This window comes from Crotalus tigris, unplaced genomic scaffold (genome assembly GCF_016545835.1).
Source record: "Crotalus tigris isolate CLP2741 ecotype Arizona unplaced genomic scaffold, ASM1654583v1 scf7180000024341.3516292, whole genome shotgun sequence".
NCBI lineage: Eukaryota > Metazoa > Chordata > Lepidosauria > Squamata > Viperidae > Crotalus > Crotalus tigris.
Window position 1 is genome coordinate 905,441 of NW_024100511.1, and position 21,595 is coordinate 927,035.

The following is a 21,595-nucleotide window of genomic DNA, read 5'->3' on the forward strand; positions in this document are numbered from 1 at the left end:
TAGATGGGATGGACAAAACTGGCAGTTAAAATCACGGGAAGAGCTAGCACAAGAAAATATTATTTACTCTTGGTTCCAATATAGGCAATTAGTAGATAGATGGAAGGTGGATTGTAAGGTGGGTTTTCTTAGAGAAGATGAAAATTTTATTAAGCAAGTGAAGGATCAAAGACAAACCCACATTAAGAGAATTTATGGGGTTTTAGTTGAATTGGATTCAGAAACGGAACTAATTAAAGATTGCATGATTAGATGGGCGCAGAATTTTGGTGAGCCAGTTCCATTGGACACTTGGGAAACCATCTGGGTGAGAAATGTCAAATTTACACAAGCACAGAATTTAAGGGAGAATTTTTATAAAATGTTTTATAGATGGCACCTTGATCCACAAAAAATGTCTTTTATGTACCCTGACTACAACCTAAATGTTGGAGATGTGGTTGTATGGATGCTACTTATTATCATATTTGGTGGTCGTGCAGAGAGATAAAAGCATTTTGGATTAAGATATGGTGGAATATCCAGAGAATTTTTAAAGGAGGGTAAAATTTACTCCACAATTATTTTTGTTAGGTATAGTTACTGATTGTGATACAAAGGAGGTTATATTGATGTTAAATTTGATTACAGCTGCGAGGCTGTTAGTAGGACAATATTGGAAGAAGGAATCTTTGCCTACATTGCAGGAATGGTTTCTTAAAGTGTCTCATTTGGCGGAAATGGCAAAGATTTCGGCTTTCTTAAAGGGTCAAACGCAAGAGAAATTTCTTGCTGTTTGGGATAAATGGATAAAATTCATACAATTTAAATTTGATATAAAAAATACTATATAGTTTTTTCATAATTTTTAACTTTATATATATATATATATTTCTATTTTATATTCTTTTTTTATAAATATAAATTTTTTTAACTTTTTTTTAATTAAGCCTATATTCTGCTCTGGGAGGCCCTGGGGGGGGAAGGGGGGGTTTGGGTAGGGGTGGGGGAAGGGGGGTTTTGTTGGGTAATGTTTGTTTTTATTTGTATATGTTGTTTTTTGTTTTTGTATTGTTTTTTATTTTCTGTAAAATTTATAAAACTCTTTAATAAAAAAAAAACAGCAACAGATAGATAATGAGACAAAATATACTAAGGCGGCATCATAATATAGAAAATTATGATATTAACATCTCAGAAATCGAGAAAGTTCTGTTGGGAGGAACTCCCCCGTTCGGTTCTTCCAGCTGGGATTCCCCTTGACGGCGCAGGACGGAAGAAATAGATTGTGAAGCCAGCTACCGGAAAGAGAGGATTAATCACGAGGATCAAAGTTGAGTGACAATTCAGCTTGAGTCCCCAGCTAGCTAGACAGAATGATCTTTAAACAGGGGTTTTTATACCTTTTTGTGGTTTCCAAATTTGTCATTTCTGATTGGTGAGTTTGAATCTGCCTTTCCTGATTTGCTGGTCAGTGACTATTGTTGATTAAATTTCTTTGCTAATCCTGCCTAAAAGGTGTTAATTACTTTTATTGTTGTGTATTTGTTAATCCTGATTGTTGCTAGCTGGTTCCTCATTATGTGTGTCAAGTGTTTGCTATTTAGCCTCAGGCTGCTGTTGACCCAGGTTAGTTTGTCTTGGGGTTTTCCCAGATTATTCCTTCGTTGGGGTGGGGAGGGGGTGTCCAGCTCTCATCAATTCCCCCATTTTGGGCTATCACTGGTGTATCAGTGATTAGCCCAACTGGTTCATATATACGGTAGTGGTGATCAATTTGGCACATCCTGAGAGATGTTTTCTTGCTTTGTTCCTTGCCCCTGATGGGAGTTGTGCAGATCCTTAGGCATTTTAACCCTAAAGGAATTAATTGGCATAGGCAACAAAGGACTCCACCTATTATGACTGTGATTATACTAACGATGAGAATTTTCAACCAATGGAAGTCTGGTAACCATGAAAAGAGCCAGGAAAGGTCCCAGGATGACTGGTTGTGTCCAATGTTTTGTGCTAGTTCCTTTAAATCAGTGGTTCTCAACCTGTGGGTCGGGACCCCATTTGGGGTCGAACAACCATTTCACGGGGGTTGCCAAACAACGCAGTCCGCCATTTTTTTCCCCTTTTCCTTAGCTGTGCTACTCCCTTTTATTCTATTGGCTTTTGAAAGCCAATAGAATAGACTCTCTTGAATAGAGTCTAATTCTATTGGCTTTCAAAAGCCAATAGGAATTGTCCAGGCTGTCTCTGCCCTGCTGAGCCCGCCAAGTCCCATTCTGCAAACGGTGCTGCACCAGTTGAGTAGTCCTTGACTTATGACCGAGTAGTCCTCGACTTACGACCGGTTGGGGGGTCGCGGCATTGAAAAGGTTGAGAACCACTGCTTTAAATGTTTGATATCTTGTTCAATTAGCCCAGATTGGTCAGATAGGTTGAAACAGCAGAGCCCCCGGAATTCTTCACAGCCATGATTGTGCCTTAATAATAGGTAGTCAATAGCTGCTCTATTCTCGAGGGTTGCTTCTCTGACTTGCCTTAATTCTCTGTTTAAGGCATCTAGGGCATAGGAAGTGGTGTTTAAACTTTTAGCTAGGGTACATGCCAGGCTGTTCATATTCTTTGAATTCCGTGCTGCAAGCCCTGGCACTCCCACTAGAGAGACAGCCAATGCAATATATTCAGCTTTTGTGAGAAGGGAGGTCTTGGAATCACAGTCAGGAGGTAATGTGTGGAAGCTCCTTCTTTGTTGCCTCTGTAGGGTGGGCATTAGCATGGTTAGTCGTCCTAACGTGCAAGGGCCTCCAGTGGAGTTTGCAGGCAGGCAGGAATAAGCTCTCATAACAGAAACCATCCTGTAGGAAGTTTCATATAGCCATATGAGAAGGTGATGGTCTTGGTGTCATTGCAGGCCAGTTCAGTGTTAGTGAGGTTGTAGCAGCTGGAGACTTTAGGCTGGTGGCATCCAGTCAGTGTGAAACAAGTAGCTGCTTGGGTTACCGCTGCTACTTGTAATGTGTACATACTGTTGTCTTTTATGTTTGTACTGGTTCCCCAGTCAAAAATGTTGTAGTATGAGGCTACCAATGAGTGTTTCCTTAACTTAGTGTCATTGGTGATAGCTTTTGGTGCTATTGCTACCCCCATCAGGCATGTGGTTAAGATGTCTTTCACTGACCTACCTCCAGCAAGGCAAAAGTCTGTAGTGTTCAGCACTTCCTTTGCTAAATATTCCCACACGTTTCCCTTTTCTGGAAATAGTTTTGGTCCTATGAACCCAGAGGTACATTTCAAATATAAAGACACAATACAAATAGCATATAGGATTCTAACAAAGGTAAACTTAATCCCCTCCCCCATTTGTTCCAATTTCAAAAAACGTTTTTAGTGTCCACTCTTCAGTTTCTGGGTTTCTCTTGAGCTTCAGAGGTGGAACCTTGGGTGTTGTCTCAGATACAATGCTGTGGTCTACAACTGCTGGTTTGATGTGTGTCCAGTGGATCCAAGCATTCCTCTCAGCTACCTTGATTGCTGTCTGGGTAGTTAGTAGAACTTGAAAGGATCCACTCCACTTTGGTTGCAGTGGTGACTTGCGGCTATATGATTTTATCCAAATCCAGTCCCCTGGTTCAAAACGGTGTAGGTTTTCTTCTAGCGGTAGAGTCTGTGTTAGGGCACTTTGCTTCCACAGTTCTCTGAGCCTCTGGTGCAGAGCTGTAAGATAGGATGATAAGACTGCCTCTCTTTTCTCTAAGCAGAGGGACTGGGGGTCCAGGCCTTTGAGTGTGTCTGGTGGTCGACCAAACAGCAGTTTGAAGGGGGAGATGCCTATGTCTCGCCTTGGTCGGGTTCTCAGATGGAACAACACTATGGGTAATGCTTGGAGCCAGGGCAGGCGAGTCTCCTGACAGAGTTTGCCTAGGAGAGTCTAATTCTCTATTTTGCCTTTCCACCCCCCCCCCCGAGGGGGGTCCTGGTGCATGCAGGTCTTGCCTGATACCCAATGCTTGGAGAACATGCATGATTACCTGTGATACAAAGTGTGTGCCCCTGTCCATGTCTAAAACACTTGGGACTCCAAACCTGGGCACTAGTTCCTTTAGCAGGTGTCTAGCAGTTTCCAGAGCTGTGACATGGCGGCATAGATAAGCCTCCACCCAGTGGGTCAGCTGGTCTCTGCAGACTAGCACATATTGGTAACCGTTGCTCCTAAGGAGCTGGATGTAATCCAGCTGGAGTTTCTCAAAAGGGCGTTGGGCCCATTGTCTTCCCCCTGCGTGTGTGTGGCCTTCCTTGAGGAAGCATTATTTGCTTGGCATATTTGACAGGTTTTAGCAATACGAGTGGCCTCACTATAGACCCCTGGGGCACACCACACCCTCCTTATGGCATCTACCATTGCCTGCGTCCCACAGTGCCCCTTAGAGTGTAACTGTTGACAGATCAGCCGTAGCAGACGTCTGGGGGCTATGGGTTTCCCATCCGGGACCCACCAAAATCCCTGCCTATATATTGCCTCGTATTTTTCCTCCCATAATTTCTCCTCCCCAGGCTCCAGCAGGTCTTGGTATTGTACTGTTGGTCTTAATTGTAACGTGGGGAGCGTGGTAAATGCTTTCAGGGGTTGAGTGGCAGCCCACTTTGCCTTGACGTCAGCAAAGTGGTTCCCTTTTGTGACCCTTGAATCGTCCCTCTGGTGTGCTTTGCAATGGATGACTGCTAGGGATGAGGGTAGACGGATAGCTCTCAACAGATCAGATATGAGGTCCGTGTGAGCAATTGGCTGGCCGCTGGACATAAAAAACCCTCTCTGTTTCCAAAGGGCACAGGTCACATGGCAGACCCCAAAAGCGTATCTGGAGTCTATATATATACTGGCAGACTGGTTATCGGCTATTTCGCATGCCTTTTTCAATGCAATGAGTTCGGCTGCTTGAGCACTGTAATGTGGAGGCAAGGGGGAAGCCCAAACTGACTCATGCAGAGAAACGACTGCTGCTCCTGTTATGCAGGTCCCGTCTATAAGGTAGGAGGAGCCGTCGGTAAATAATTCTTGGTCTGTGTTTGAGAGGGGATCATCTGTTAAATCTGGACATGGCAGCTCGGCGTCTTGGACTAGGTGCAAGCAGTCATGTAACGTTTCGTCTGTTAGGTTAATTGGCAACAGTGTAGCCGGGTTAAGTGTGTTGCAGCGTTCAAAGGAAATATTTTCCGAAGTGAATAGTTCTGCTTCGTATTGGGCCAGGCGTTGTTGGATAAATGCCTGAGTTTGCGACTTTAAGAGTATTGCAAACACATCATGGGGAACCCTTAGGGTGAGGGGGTGTCCCAAAACCAGGTCCTTTGATCGCTTAACTAGCTCTACCGTAGCGGCCACGGCTCTCAGGTATGGAACGATTCCTCTGGCTACCAGGTCTAGTTGGACTGAATAATAGGCTACCGGTCTAAGGTTTGCACCGAATCTCTGCGCCAGCACCCCTGAACCTACACCTTTGGATTCGTGGATGAAACGGAAAAAAGGTTTTGTATAATTAGGGAGACCCAGAGCTGGGGCTGAGGCTAGGGTTTGTTTTATTTTTCCTAGAGTAATGGCCAGTTCCTTCGTCCATTCAATAGGATCAGGTTGATCCTTTTTCGTTAGTTGGATCAAAGGCTTTGCCAATTCCCCAAAGGCTGGTATCCATGGTCGGCAAAATCCTAAGACCCCTAATAGGGTGCGGACCTGACGTTTTGTCTGCAGATGCTTCATTCTTAGGATGGTCTTGATTCTCTCGTGTGCTAATTTTCTGACCCCAGGGGCAATAATATACCCTAAATAGGACACCTCCCTTTTTAAGTACTGTAACTTAAAAAGGACGCTTTATGCCCTTTCCCCCCCCAAACATTTCAGTAAGTGGTAGGTATTTGCCCTACAGCTTTACTCAGTTTTGGAAGCTAACAGTAGGTTATCCACATATTGGATAAGTGTGGATTTGTATGGTAGGAGGTTGGAAGCTAGATCTTCCCTTAAAATCTGTGAAAACAAAGTGGGGGACTCCGTATAGCCCTGCGGCAGTCTAATCCAGGCGTATTGTTGCTTATCTCATGTGAAAGAGAAGAGGTATTGTGATGCAGGGTCTACAGGGATGCTGAAAAAAGCTGCACAGAGATCAATTACTGTGAAATGGATGGCTGACGCCGGTACTTCTGGAATTTTAGTAGCCAGATTTGGCACTACCGTTGCTCTGGGTATTACATGGTTGTTCACGGCTCTCATATCGTGTACAAAGCGGTAAATGGGGTTCCCTTCGCTGTCTACTTTTGGTTTTTGAACGGGAAAGATTGGGGTGTTGCAAGGAGAGGTGCATTTACACAGTACTCCCTGCTTTAGATATGTTGTTACTAATGTTTGAATCGGTTCTACCGCTTCCGGTTGTATCTTGTACTGGGGAATGCATGGTGGTGGTCCTGGCTTAACTTGGATCGTAACTGGGGTAGCTGCTTTTAGTAGCCCTACCTCTGCAGGGTCCCAACCCCACAGAGAGGCCGGCAAGCTTCTGAGATCCATGGGCAGCTGGGTCTGCTTGCCGGTTGAACATACCATAGAAAAATGTGCCCGTTTGACTGGGATGTCTAAGTGGAGCCATTCTGCAGTACATTTAATGGTCGCTCCAAGTTTGCAAAGTAAATCCCGGCCCAGGAGAGATAAGGGTGATTGAGGACAAACAGCAAATGGGTGTTCTAAGGAAAAGGGGCCAACTTCTACCTTCAAGTTATCTGTAAATTCGACTGGGATAAGTTTTCCTCCAACCCCCATTACATTATCCTTGGCCCCAGGTACTATTGATTCCTTAAAGTTGTGAGAAGGGAGGAGGTGGCGCCGGTATCAATGAGGCATTCATATGCCTTTCCTCCTACAGTGATTGTCAACAGGGGTTCTCCATCGGGGCCGCCCTTTAAGGGAATAGCTAGCCCCTGAAATGTGGCCTTATAATCAATTTCTAGTCAGACTAGATCATGTTCTGGCTGTCCCCATCGGGGCATGCTCTGGTCCCCTTCCTCATTCTGACGATGAGTGGCTGTCCTTGGAAAGGGGGGCCTTGATTTGTAACATTGGTTCCAGGTGTTCCTCTCCAGTTCCTCCCTGCAGTGTCTCATAAGATGACCTTCCCTACCACAAAGGAAACAATGCCGGCAAAAGGGTTGTCTCTCAATCCCACACCACTGGCACGTTGCTTCCCTTGAGGTAGGTTTACGATATCTGCTCCCACTTTCCCTATTTATCATGGCAAACGCTTGCAAATCCTCTCTCCTTTCTGTTCTGCGTCTTTTCTCTTTCTCCCTTTCTCGTTCCACTTCCTTCCTTTCTCTCTCTTCTTCTGCTAGCCTTTCCCCCTGGTCAAATACGAAGTTTGTGATCCTGCATAACTCTGAGATATCTAAAGTGGACCAGTTGGAGACTATCTTGTGGAAGTGCCCCCGGATATCGCTCTCAGATTGGTTAATGAAAGCGGCTGCAAGAATGTTCTTATCCTTCAAGCAGCCTATGTCTAAATGTGCGAATGTGGTCCTGGCCTCTAAGAGGTGGACCCAGAAGGTGTCCGGGGTCTCCTTGTCCCTTTGCATTGTCTTTTGGAATTCAGCCCAATTGAGGGGCCTTTTCCCTATCTCCTGGAGGGCTTCCATTAGATCAGTGGTTCTCAATCTGTGGGTCGGGACCCCATTTGGGGTCGAACGACCATTTCACAGGGGTCGCCAAACAACGCAGTCTGCCATTTCCCCCCCCCCTTTTCCTTAGCTGTGCTATTCCCTTTTATTCTATTGGCTTTTGAAAGCCAATAGAATTAGACTCTATTCAAGAGAGTCTAATTCTATTGACTTTCAAAGCCAATAGGAATTGTCCAGGCTGTCTCTGCCCTGCTGAGCCTGCCAAAAGTCCCATTCTGCAAACGGTGCTGCATCAGTTGAGTAGTCCTCGACTTACGACCGGTTGAGTAGTCCTCGACTTATGACTGGTTGGGGGTCGCAGCATTAAAAAGGTTGAGAACCACTGCATTAGATTGATTTTTGCCCTGGTATAGTCGTTCCAGTGGTTCTATTATTATTATAATCCCAATCTGGGTGGTTGAGAGGCCAGGCAACCTTGGCGGGGGCTACTTGCCTAGGCGCGGGTATTACGGGATGCCTGGCTATCTCTTCTGTTTTTTCAAAAAGTTTCATTAATTCGTCTTTGGTCAGAAACATGTGCAGCAGTTGAGTCATGTCTGCCTAAGACAGATTGTGAGTATCTACAATAGACTTTATGGTTTCTATAACAGTCAGGGGGTCAGCTCGGAAGGTGGGAGTATCATTCTTCCAAATGACCAAATCTGACGGGGAAAAAGGGGTGTGGGTTAAAACGTGTTCAGTCTGGCCCCTTGGTCGCCTGGGTATGGGCCTGTTCAACAGGGGGGGCCATGAAGGTTGGTTCAGGGTGATCTAAGGGGGGCTGGGGGTTCAGGTCAACTTAAATCGAGTTTCTCTGTTTGGATAGTTCAGCCCAGCAATACCAATAGAGTAGTTGGGTTGGTTCTATCCTTGACCTAAGTGCTTTTAGTGTTCTGATTTCTAGGGTGCCACCTTCGGGCTAAATTTGTCTTCCGCGGTCATCTTTAAGCAAAGCCCATTTCCTACATAATTCCTTTAATTGCTTCTTCTTCATTCCAGCCTGGACAGGAAGCTGATTCCTGCCCCAGGCTTCGAGCAAGCTCTCAACTGGGAAACCTACTTCAGCCCTTGAATTGGAACCCCCTATTCTTTTATAATGGGATTTTCCTTTCAACGTTAAAGGGCACTAACACAGTCAAAGTCTCCTTGCGAGACTTCTTTCCTAACACAGTCGAAGTCTCCTTGCAAGACTTCTTTCCTAACACAGTCAAAGTCTCCTTGCGAGACTTCTTTCCTAACACAGTTGAAGTCTCCTTGGGAGACTTCTTTCCTAACACAGTCAGAGACTTCTTTCTTAACACCACGATTTTGTGAATCTGGAAAAAATGGGACTCATGGAGCATTCTGGATCTCTCTCAGAGTTTGTGGGAAAGCTCCTCTGAGGGATCCTGCCGCGTTTTCAGACCAAAAAAAGGGGTCTGCAGAGACACTTCCAGTTTCCTTGTTAGAAGGTGCGGGCTGCTCTTCAACCAGCTGGCTTCTCACCACTGTTTATGGACACCTGGACCTCCAATGTCCGCGGGCACCTCCGCTTGCTCTCGGAGGTAAGCGACCGCTCCCACTCGGGGTTATTGCTTAATTATTTACTGGCGGAAGGGGTCTTGACTTGCCCAGAATAATCTTTCTCTGCCCGCTCGGTCCTCCTCTCTCACCAGAAGGTCTCACGCTTCGATGCCCCCCCTGCTTTCCCGAATTCCGCCGGTCACGGCTCCAGTGGAGCTAGCAGCAGGTTGGGGTGCGGCTAGGGGGCACATGGAGGGAGTGAGCTCCAGCTACTTCTAAGAGGAGGGTGCCTCACACACACACTCATACATTCTTCCTTTCATTCCCCCAGACCCTTTAACCTAATAGATTTAAAATTGGTGGCACTTACCCTCTTTCCTGGTAGCTGTTCGAGCGCAAGACTCAAAAACTCCGTTTACTACCCGATGCCGACCGGGCAGGGTCCGAGGAGGCTTCCCCATGGATCAAAGTGTCCACTGCCGGCTGGGTGACGACTCTTCCGGGCCCGGTCCGGTGGCTGGGTGAGCTGGAAGTCCCTTCAAAGGTCACCAGATTGTTGGGAGGAACTCCCCTGTTTGGTTCTTCTAGCCGGGATTCTCCTTGACGGGGTAGTGTGGAAGAAATAGATCGTGAAGCCATTTACCAGAACGAGAGGTTTAATCACGAGGATCAAAGTTGAGTGACAATTCAGCTCGAGTCCCCAGCTAGCTAGACAGAATGATCTTTAAACAGGGGCTTTTATACCTTTTTGTGGTTTCCAAATTTGTCATTTCTGATTGGTGAGTTTGAATCTGCCTTTCCTGATTTGCTGGTCAGTGACTATTGTTGGTTAAATTTCTTTGCTAATCCTGCCTAAAAGGTGTTAATTACTTTTATTGTTGTGTATTTGTTAATCCTGATTGTTGCTAGCTGGTTCCTCATTGTGTGTGTCAAGTGTTTGCCATTTAGCCTCAGGCTGCTGTTGACCCAGGTTAGTTTGTCTTGGGGTTTTCCCAGATTATTCCTTCATTGGGGTGGGGAGGGGGTGTCCAGCTCTCATCAGTTCCAAGAATTAAATGGCTCCAGCAGAAGTGGAGATTGTTCTAAAGAGCTGAACAATTACTGTGAAGTCCTGTCCAAGCTTCACTGAAACAGAATTTAGAAAATTAAAAAAATGATCTATCCAGTTATGAACAAAGAGATAAATACAGTAGTAAATATTTCTAAGATACTTGAAGTCAAGCAATGCAATGGTAATGCCTACCATCTCTCTCTTAAATGTTAAACATTAAATTAATCCTCTTTTAAGCTAATTTGGCCTCTAATTTTGAGTTAATAAGTTAGGATTAAGAACATGAGAAATCATAAAAATAATTCAGACCAGAAGCTAAATGATCCATTAATATGGAAGTGGTCTTTTGTAAGATGCTACCAGTTATTAATGAATCAGCTGGGTTAAGTAATTCTTATTTATTTGGTGACATAGGGGATTACAGGAATGCAAACAAACTCCTAATTAATGGACAGTGGTATTGTTGTTAACAGTGCTGATGAAATCTGATGAAAGATGTTATACCTCTCACCACCACCATTTTGAGCCACTGCCTCTGATGATCAAAACCTGAAATGGTTACAAGCTCCTTTGGCCAAAAAGACTGCATTTAACTAACCCTCAGTAGTAAACCAAGAAGATATTAATGAAGATACTCTTTTAGTTATAAAAAACCTGGCCAATTTAAAAACACACAAGAAAAGTACATAGCTGTCATAAGTAGCTGAGAATGTATCTCCTGTATTTAGCTTTAATAAATAATTGAAAGAGCGACTTTCAGCCGAGGCAGCCGATATGGACGTCTGGAAGGCAAGCTCTGTCTTCTGCGTTCAGTTTCGCTTCGCAGGGGGACCCTGGAAAGGATCGAAAATCACCCTATAGGGCAACCAGCAAGGAGGGGATCCCCATTGGATCGCAGGAGGGCGGTAGCTCTTCTACTTGATCCGGGGCAGCCCTCCAAACTGGCAGACGAAAGACCGGCCATAGCAATATGGCTCGTCACTAGGCTGCAGACAGCCGAAGTCACAGTTACCATCAGGCAATTTTAAGGCAGCACAGACAAGACTGGGTGAGATCTACCTCTCTTAAATCCTAACTATTTTCTTTACCTGCATAAACTGCCTTAAGTACTTTCCCCCTTGTGGAGAGGGGAGATTTTACCCTTCCCTCTAAAAACAGCAGCGACTGACTATCCAGGGGAGTTTTAAAAAATGTTGCAAGAATAACCTAATTCTAATTGGAATTTTATTTCTTAAAGTTTGTGGATTAAAAAACTTTCTACTCTTACTGAAGATCTGGGTTTTTACTTATAAAAAAAAGTAAAACTGAAAAGATTATTAAAAACTTTGGAACTAAAGGAAAATTTTAAATATAGGGGCGACATCTTGTGGCTAAACCTGATATTACTACCTGTTATTGTTTAAAAGAGACTTGGCTGGCAGCCTAGACAATAGATAAGACTTATAGCCTTAAGACACTTATCAGCAGTGAAGCCCAGCTGTGTTCCTTACTCACTGAATTTTTAAAAAAATATTCTCTGATTGCAAAGCCTTTAATCTAACATATTACTAAGAGAATATGGAGGAAGATCAGGAACAGATTCTTTTTTATGCTGAAACCGATTTACCAAACTATTCTTACAGCTACTGAAGAAATAAGAGGTTACAGAATAGAACGGGATGTCAGCCCAGATACACAAACTCAAATTTTGATTACAATTGAAAAATCAACTACACAGAATATAACGGAAAAAGTGGACCAATTAAATACTATGACTGAAGATTCAATTGATCAACAAGTACAGTCAATGGAAAACCCAGAAAAGGGACTGACAAAATGGAAAAGGGAAAAGATTTTCTACATAAATCAGAAGAAACTTGAGGATCAAGAAGAACAACAGATTGAAGAGAAGATAAACAGTTTAAGACAACTACATCAAGATGGAAAAATAGAGAGACAATTTGTTAGTCTTCTCAAAAAAACGGTGATCAGATGGTTTTTTCTACGTCAAACAACATACATAATAACACAGGGAGATTTATTACATGACTCAAAAGCATAGACATGGAAGGCAATTTGGCAAAGAAAGAAAGCTAGAATAAGACTGAAGAAAATTGAGGTTTTGACTTACTAGTGAGAATTAAAACAGAATATTCTCAAAATAAATAAGATGTGTATCTTGAATATTAGAAATTGTTATGAGTTGAGTTAAAGGATACTTTGGTTATTTAGGACTTGGAAATATAAACATTAATAGTTAAATTTGAATATTGAATATTGAATATAAAGGCAATTAAAATATATATAAACTAGAAATGTATTGATGAATGTAACAAATATGTTATTTAGTGGTAATAATAAAAATTATTAGCTTAAATATAAGATAGTAGATATTGAGAGAAAAAAGAGGAAGTATTAAATGTTGAAATAAGAGAAATTTTGGTTATTGAATTTAAGATATTTGGAATTACCAGAAAATAAGAATATTATATTGTATTATTAACTAGCTGGTGTAAGATCCAGGGATGAATTGTGATAAAGGGAATTGGGGTTATTTAAAATTTAGAAACTTATTAAATGTTAAATTTAAATATTTATGGGAAACTAAAAATTGGGAAAAACTTACCAGGACATTGATTATCTAAAAAGATTGAATGTTAAAATGACTAAGATATGTATAAACTAAAAATTATTGATAAATGTAAGAAAGCTATTTGTATTAAATTGATATAATAAGAATTGTATTAATTCAAATGTGAGACAGTAAATACCAAGGGAAAAAGAGAGGAAATATTTAATGTAATAGTTTGTGATTTGTACTAAAGAAATTTGTACGTTATTGAATTATGAACCAACCCAGCTGCCATGCTGCTTTTCAAATATGTAAATGTAAAACTGGAAAATCAATAAATTAAAATAATAATAATAATTAAAAGAGCATTTACCAGAGTATGGGGGTAGGAGAGGGAAGTAATATCATACACATAATTATGTCACTGTGCAAACTACACAATTCACATCATTTGTGTATGATGTCATGTTGTGCCTGACATCATTTTGGCTTCTACTGGATATTGTTATTATTGACAGGGGCAATCACTTTCTTAAAAGATAAAACTTCTTGGGAAAATAAAACCTGTCATATAAGGGTCATCTCCTAAAAGTTTGAAATAATGACCAACTATTTTATCTTTAAAGGCAAAATTATACAGAAAGGATGGTAACCAGAGATATTACTGGATCACAACTTTTATCAGCAGGCTTCTGAGTGGAATTACAGTGGTAGTTTTAACTTCTTTACCCAGAAGGCTTGACACCAAGATATTTGCAGTGTCTACAAGTATCCCATTTTTGTAAAGTGGGGGAACTGTGACAATAAAGCATTGCTTAGCAACTATTTTTTGGGGGGAACAACCTACCTCTAGAACAGGCATGTCAAACTCATGACATCACCTGATGTCGCATGACATATCGGGACTTTTTCCCCATTGCCAGTAATGGGGTGGGCGTGGTTTTGGCATGACGCATCCAGCCCGCAGGCCGGTAGTTTGACATGCCTGCTCTAGAAGGTAGACTAGGTACCTTGGTAATGGATTTCCAGAAGGTATTAAGTGTAGTTGGGAAGTAATCCTTCACCAGTCACTTTTATTATGATTTTCTAAAAAAATTATTATTAATGCTACCTTTGATTTGATTTTAAAATTATTTTGAGCTATAGTGTTATGAGGTCTGTAGAGTAAAAATTTAATTATTATTACCTTTTTTGTTTACCATGGTTGTTTAATTATAGTTGTTTTTTTCTTATGCTTTATGTCATATTCTTTTCAGTTTTTAAAGCACTGGGAGCTATAATGACTTGATAGCACTGGATGATGATGATGATGATATCTGATCATATGTCATGGCATCTGGGATTGTTGGAATCTGTCCAGCTCCCTCAATACCGAGGTGCACAAACAGTTTTTCCATTCCATTCAAATTCATGTTCAAACATTCAGCATGATTTCTTCCCTAGCTTTACTTTCTCCAAATTAAGTAGCTCTTCTGCTGCTGCCAGACTCCTTATATTTTTGGCTACCATAGTCTAACATAGTTCTCTTTTGGAATGTCTTCTGGAAGACTCAATAGACAGGTAGCCTGTCCCTTATATAGGCTGATATTCTCATTTTCTGATAGAGGATAGGGACAGATCACCTCCAATTTAACATAATATATGAGGTGTGCATATGTTTGTGTTTAAGTAGTGTAAACTTGGTTTCTATACAAATGAATCTTTGCATGATGTGCCAAGCTCATGTTTGATGGAATAGTTGTATGACTGTCCCTTTGCTAAACAAATAAAAGTATCCATCTGGGCTTGTGTCCAGATCTGGCATTCTCTTTTTCATACTCTTAAACAAAATAATCTATTAAAATAATAGTGGTGCTTTCTCCCAGTTTTCAGCTTATGACTAACAATCTAGTTATATGTTCCTTTAAAAAAGAATGCTGATATCTAAGGAACCAGGAAATTCATCAACACTCAGAGAAAACATTTGTTATATAGACAGAAAAGTATCTTGAACACCCATTATTTGCATGTTTCACATCACCCTTTCCTATTACCTTTGTAAACATAGGTTTTCCATGTTGGCTGACCATGGTGCACTGATCACAATCCACTGTGATGGAGGAGCTATGATAGGATTCTTTTGAGTGCTTGAGGATGTAATACAGGTCTGTCACTCCTCCTTCAAAGATAGTGCTAAAATAACGAGGGATGAGGGTCCTTCCAATGGCTGTGGGGAAAATACAAAGCACATGAGCTGCTAGAGAGAACATGTTAAACTGTTGACAGCTGTTAATTGACTAGACCACATTGACTTTAGAGCAAACCAATCCTAGTTTCCAAAAATACTAATGGAGTAGTAACTGGATATTTTTATTCATTTAACAACCAGTTGCCACAGTATGGTCCTTTTATTGCAACTCTTATTTCTGCATCATGGATCTGCAGGGGTGGATTTTTAGAAAATGACGACTGCTGGGTATATGCGATTGAAGCACTGCATCTTGTCATATGTATTCCAAATGCATATAGTTGTGGCCATTGCCTTAATTTTTTTGACAACCACACCTGCTTTTCTGGATTCTCCTGTTACATGACTATAAGTAAGACTTGCAAGGTGGAGTTTTCTTGCTTAGGATTCCAGCCAGCCATCAATGCCATTTTCACTTATTCTCTGTTCTATTCCAGCCCTTCTCTGCCTATTTCAAAGCGACTGGGCCCATCCTTCATTTTTCAGCTTTCTTTCCCTTTCTGTCCTTCCTCAAGGAGACTGATTTCCCCCTATTCTGGGTGGATAAAGATGCTTCAGATACACAATGTTCTAGGCTTCTGGTTTTGCACAGTAGTGCAGTAGCCGAGGGATTGCGAGGCTCCGCACCCTACAGCTGCCTGTTAGGGGACTCTAAATGGGCCAGAAGTTGCCCCAAACAGGCAGCAAAGAATGAAGGAAGTTCTGTGGACCACGGAGAGACAGTGGTTGACCCGATTGGTCTGGGAAAAGCCTTCCAGAAACCAACGGGAGAAAGGCTAGCCAAATTTCAGAGTCTAGCCTAAGCTACAAGCAACCAAAGCCCAAAAGCACTACTTTAACATGATGGTAAATGACGTGCTTGGATCTGGGTAAGAACATTGATTTTCTCTATTCTACATATTAACTAATTTCCTGGGGGAAAACCCCATGAAGAAGAAAAATCTCTGAAATGAGGAAGGGGCCGTTTGCTCCACCTTTCTGCAGACGGAAGTGGCGAATTAAATATTTTATGGGGGAAGAATATACTGAAATGAAATGAATATAAGACCTAAAACTGGTTTGTTATTTGTCTAAAATCCCTTAAGATCTTCATTTTAAACTATGAAAATAGAAGATAATTGTTTATTTTGAAAACTGAAAAAAATGAACTGGTGCTGACATCTAGTGGTGGATGAAAATTACAACAACAGTTGCTCTAATACAAGATTAAAGCCCAAGAAAAGTTAATCTATTCTTATGGCCTTCAAAGTTCTAATAATAGAGAACAGCTGTGACAAAAAAAGAAAACCTCTGGCTACATACAAAATAAGAACTATAAACTTAAAAAAAATCTGACCTTTCTGAATTACAAATATTAACTTAACTGTGACTCTAAAGCTGTTTGCAAAGAAAGGAAAACCTTGATTTTTGGCTATTATGGAAAATCAGAGATCTGCAGAAAGAATGATCAAGAAAAAACAAATACTTTCCAGGAGGAGATGTATGAGATGTTGCAACTAATTCAAACAACAATGATCTTAAACCATGAGGAAATTGAAAATAATTTTGAAAATATAAATGAATCCATCTCCAATTTGATTTCATAGCAAAAGAACTCTCAGGATAATAATTGAGAGGGAGCAAATAAAGCAGATAACTGAATACAAATTGGAGGAAAAAGATTTAAAAATAGAACTTAATAATATAAGGAAGTATGACTTGACTCAAATGAAGAAGGACTTACAAGAAACATTGGATATGGAAAAGATAACTTGTACTCTAAGACCACAAAATAAATCTCAGTATAAGAAAAAAGATTTGACAAAATGGATTGCAGAGCTGTCGGGAGTACTACGAGAAATGGGGAGAGAAGGGATGATGAGAGAAACTAAGAGAGAAAGAAAAGACAGGATCTTCAATGAATATGAAGGGGCAAAATCTTTTTACAAAGACATGTTGCTTGATTTGCCTCTTATATCTACAACAACATTTGCAGGATTATGGAAAGACTCTTTGATTCAACAGAATATATTGATTGGGAAAGATGTTTGGCAAAAGAAGAGGGCTAAAGTGAGAATTGAGGAATTAGATGATGGGATGTATCAGAGGGAATATTTAAAAATTAAACACTTGTTTGAATATGGTTGAAGAAATAGAAAGATTTTAGCTTTAGAGGGATGAACCCCCCCCCAAGTAATATAGTATTCTTTCTTTTCTCTTTTTTTTAGTTTGTTTTTTGATATGAGAAATATATGAGAAATGTTTGGGATGGTCAATATAAAGTAAATGTTTTAGATATTTAAATGTAATTGACTTTAAGAAAATTCCAACGGATAATTTAAAAAAAATCTTTTGAATAGAGTTAAAAGATTAAATGATTGGATTTATTAAATGGAACATCTAAAGATTAAACATATGTTTAATTATGGGTAAAAAGAACAGAAAATTTTTGGAAATAAATGTACTTAACCTTGAGAAAATGTTAACCAGTAAGAATGTTTTGAACATTGTAGGGAAAACAAATTTAAATAAGAATTGTAAACAGGATTTATGATGAGGCAACCAAGATACAAGATAGAAAAGAAGCATGATATTGATGTGATTATTATTTGTAGAAGTTTTAGAAAAATCTTTATATTTAATTGTTACCTATCAAACTAATAAGAATTGTATCAATTCAAGGTTGGCAAAGAGAATATTATTGGGAGAAGAGAAAATCAAGCAAAGCTATTATGTGGACTTTGGAATATAGAAACTGATCGTTAGTGATTACTTTGCAAATATAAGCCCAGACAACATGCTGCTTACCAAATATTAAGGTGTTTATGTTAAAAAAAATCAAATACACACACACACACACACACACACACACACACACACACACACACACATTCACTACAAAGTAACCTTTGTTTATTCGCCTTCGGGGCTTCTAACCATTACAATGTAACCATTTGTCTCTTATCCTATATCCCTCTGAACTTCTCCTCCTTACCAGCCAGCTAGGAAAAGGGGGGTGAAAAGATACAGGCCTCCAGGATCTGGTTTATTTCTCCATCATCAAAATAAGGTGTGAGGAGCTGTTGAATGATCGTGCACAATGGAGTTGGATTGATGTTATCTTTCCTGGATTTAACATCTAGAAATCTGCCGGTCTGAATCGCCCGGAAGTACTGCGGGGTGGGGGTTGCTTAGGGTCACTTTAAAACATTGATTTGTAAGGAAATCCCTCAGATCCTGTCTATCATGCCTGCTATCAATTTCTCTTAATAAAAGTTCCTGTTGGAAGAGATCGTTTCCAAGAGTTCTGTTTTCTTAAGATGTGGATTGAAGTGGTTCCTTACAGATACACAATGATCTAGGCCAGGGGTGTCAAACTGCCAGCCTGCGGGCCGGTTGCCTCATGCAGAGGACATGCCCACCCTAGCTCCGGCAATGCAAAAATAGTCACAACACGTCGCAACACGTCATGTGACATGATGAGTTTGACACCCGTGATCTAGACTGATAAATGAATTTGCTGTTAATAGGTAAAATACTATAAAACTATCAATGTATAAATAAGATTATAAACTCCTGCTGTGTTTACTGACATTACCAGAACTCAAGAGTTTTTATTGTGATTTCCATGGTTTTAGAGACCCCTCTTGAATAAATCTTAATGCGATAAATGGGATTTAGAATTATTCACAAGTAAGTATGCATAAGATTGCAAGTTCACCACTCTTCTGACAGCCTTGAGTGGAAGAGATTCAAAAGAAAGGAATAGGAAGTTCTTTGGGTATCTGCTGTTTCTCCCATAGAACAAGTTGGAGCCCAGTTGTCTCAACTGAAATTTTTAAATGATCTGTTAGAATATTGAATTCTAAACTGGACATCTTTCCCTTTTAAAAATCTGTGACAAAAGTTTCTACATTCTTATTCTCAATTTTTTTAATCCACTCATGGAAAAAGAAATGGATGCTATTTTGATCTGCAAAACATGTTCCATGTTTATACCCATAGAAAACCCAAACTATATATGTACCAATTGCAAACTAATTGAGTTACTAGAAGAAAAAATAAGGAGGAAACTCTAACCACTCTGAAACTCAACCTACAAAATGAGAAACCCCAAACCTTGCAAGGAGAATATGCCCAAATTGAACATAATAATGATCAAACAACTTCTAAAAGAATTGACCCCTTAGAAGAAGAGAAATGGAAACATGTCATTCATAGAAAAAAACACAAACCTATTACAAAACCTCTGTCCAACCCAACCCACTCTGATGCAGCACCACTGCTGCTGAGCAACCAATTTCATAGACTTTCCCTGGAAGAAGACATGCAGACATCTAGAAGGGGCATTGTCTTACCTGAACGCCTTTTCTCAGTACGGAGATGGAGAATCCACCAATGGGTTTTCTCTGTCTGCCTGCTCTTGAGACCAAGTAGCCAAACATGATATGCCCCCTCTTGCTAGGAGATCCAGTCTTAACGAAGGCGAAAGTGGCTGAAGGTGGATGAGGTGTTGGCTCTCAAACCCTTAAATTCGGTCTAACTGACCTAAAGGGTGGGTGTGGATTCTCCATCTCCGTACTGAGAAAAGGCATTCAGGTAGGACAATGCCCCTTCTCCAGTACAGGAGATGGAGAACCAATGGGACATACCAAAGCCTCACTGTCCTGATGGGTGGGAAGCAGATAAGGCCAGAATAGTGTCCCCAGAGACCACCTGCTGAAGGACCCTCTGACCAAAGGAGGCGTCCGCCAAAGCGAAGCGGTCGATCCTGTAATGGCGTACAAATGGGGAGGGCGAGGACCATGTCACAGCCCTGCAAATCTCCTCGATAGACGCCTGAGTGGCCCATGCTGCAGAGGTCGCAGCACTGCGAGTGGAATGGACAGTAAAATGACTTGGAGCCAGCAGGGAAGAGGACTGGTATGCCTGCGCAATACAGGCCCCGATCCATCTGCCAATAGAGAAGCTGGACAGAAGGAGATAAATAGGGCCTCAGACCTACGAAAAGGCTCCGTGCACTTCATGTAACGCCGCAGTGCCCTGCGGACTTTCAGTGTGTGCCACTGCCGCTCCAAGTCATGGGAAGGATTGGGCAAAAATTTGGCAAGATGACTTCCTGTGCTCTATGGAAGAGCGAGTTTACCTTGGGCACAAAGGCGGGGTCCAGATGAAGGATCACCCGATCACTGTGAAAGATACAAAGGTCATTCCTGACCGATAGAGCAGCCAGCTCAGAGATACATCTGGCTGACATGATGGCGATTAAGAATGCAATCTTAAGAGACAGGTTCCGCAACGGAATAGTCACTACAGTATGGGCTCAACAGGTGGTTTTGTTAGAGCGCAAAGGATGCGAGGCAATTTCCAAGAGAGGTACCTGTGTACCACGGGAGGCCTGGTGTTGCATGCACCCTTGATAAAGGCACGAATCCTAGGATGGTGGGCTAAGGGAACTGAATCCTCACAAGTGAGTATTGTTGACAGGGCTGCCACCTGTCTGTGAATAGCCGCAGGGGCCAGGCCTCTGTCCAGACCGTCCAGAAGATAATCTATGATCTGAGGGATGGTCAATTTGTAGATATCCAGTTGTCGCCTTCTACACCAAAGGCAAAAATTTTTCCAAGTAGAATCATAAACGCGATTGGTCGCTGGGCGACGAGAGGCCTGAATCATGGTAATTGCGTGGGGGAAAAATAATTCTTGTGTCATGATGCTGCGCTCAAGCACCAGACGGTCAACTGTAACCATTGAGGGTCCGGGTGTTGGAGGGCCCCCTGGTGTAAGGACACGCGATGTGGAGGAATCTTCCATGGAGGAGACCGGGAAAGATTCACCAAGTCGGCAAACCACGGCCTCTGTATGGGGCCATGAGGATCACTTCCACCTGCTCCTGGAGTAGTTTGCAGATGGTCGCCGGTATGAGTGGGAGAGGAGGGAAGACATAGAGGAGACCTTGTGGCCACGGGGTCTGCAAGGCGTCTGTCCCCTCTGCCCCTGGAAGAAAATAGCGGGAGTAGTACTTGGGGAATTGGGCATTGGTTGACGATGCAAACAGGTCGAGGATTGAATGGGCGAACCTGTGGGAGATCTCGGAAAACAGATCCAGATGCAACCCCCACTCCAAGGGGTCCACGGTAGAGCAACTCAAAAAGTCGGCCTGCTGGTTCTCGACCCCCGAGATGTGTTCAGCCCTGAGATAGGCCAGGTTGGACTCTGCCCAGGAACTCAGAAGCCATGCCTTGGACATAAGGGACCTGGACCTGGTGCCCCCCTGGTGATTGACGTGTGCCTTGGACGCCACGTTGTCCATAAGGATCAGAACATGACATCCCCTGATCCAGTGCCTGAATTGTTGAAAAGCTAAGTGGATGGCTCTGAGCTCCAGCCAATTGATGTTGTGTCTCAAGTCTGCGCAGGACCAACGGCCTTGTGCAAACTGAGACTGTAGATGGGCTCCCCAATCAAATAGACTGGCGTCTGTTGTGATGGTGATGCGGTCCGGTTCCTTGAAGGGTGATCCTTTGGTCACCACTTGTGAGAACCACCAGTGCAGAGACCTGCGGATGTGAACTGGGACCCTGACCTGACAGTTGGATGCACTGGCATTCACCCACTGAAATGG

At 42.0% G+C, this 21,595-nt stretch overlaps 1 protein-coding gene across 9 annotated transcripts in view; it reads right to left on the minus strand.

Moving 5' to 3' along the window:
- Positions 1-21,595, minus strand: part of LDB2 (LIM domain binding 2) — a 375,607-nt gene that overhangs the window by 100,867 nt on the left and 253,145 nt on the right. For all 9 annotated transcript variants that reach the window (XR_005554670.1, XR_005554671.1, XM_039326503.1 and 6 more), the window contains exon 3: positions 14,798-14,970. Coding sequence is in view for 7 of the 9 variants with exons in the window: in XM_039326503.1 (XP_039182437.1) it covers positions 14,798-14,970 (173 nt within the window). In the remaining 2 variants the exon portion in view is untranslated. The remainder of the gene's footprint in view (positions 1-14,797; positions 14,971-21,595) is intronic.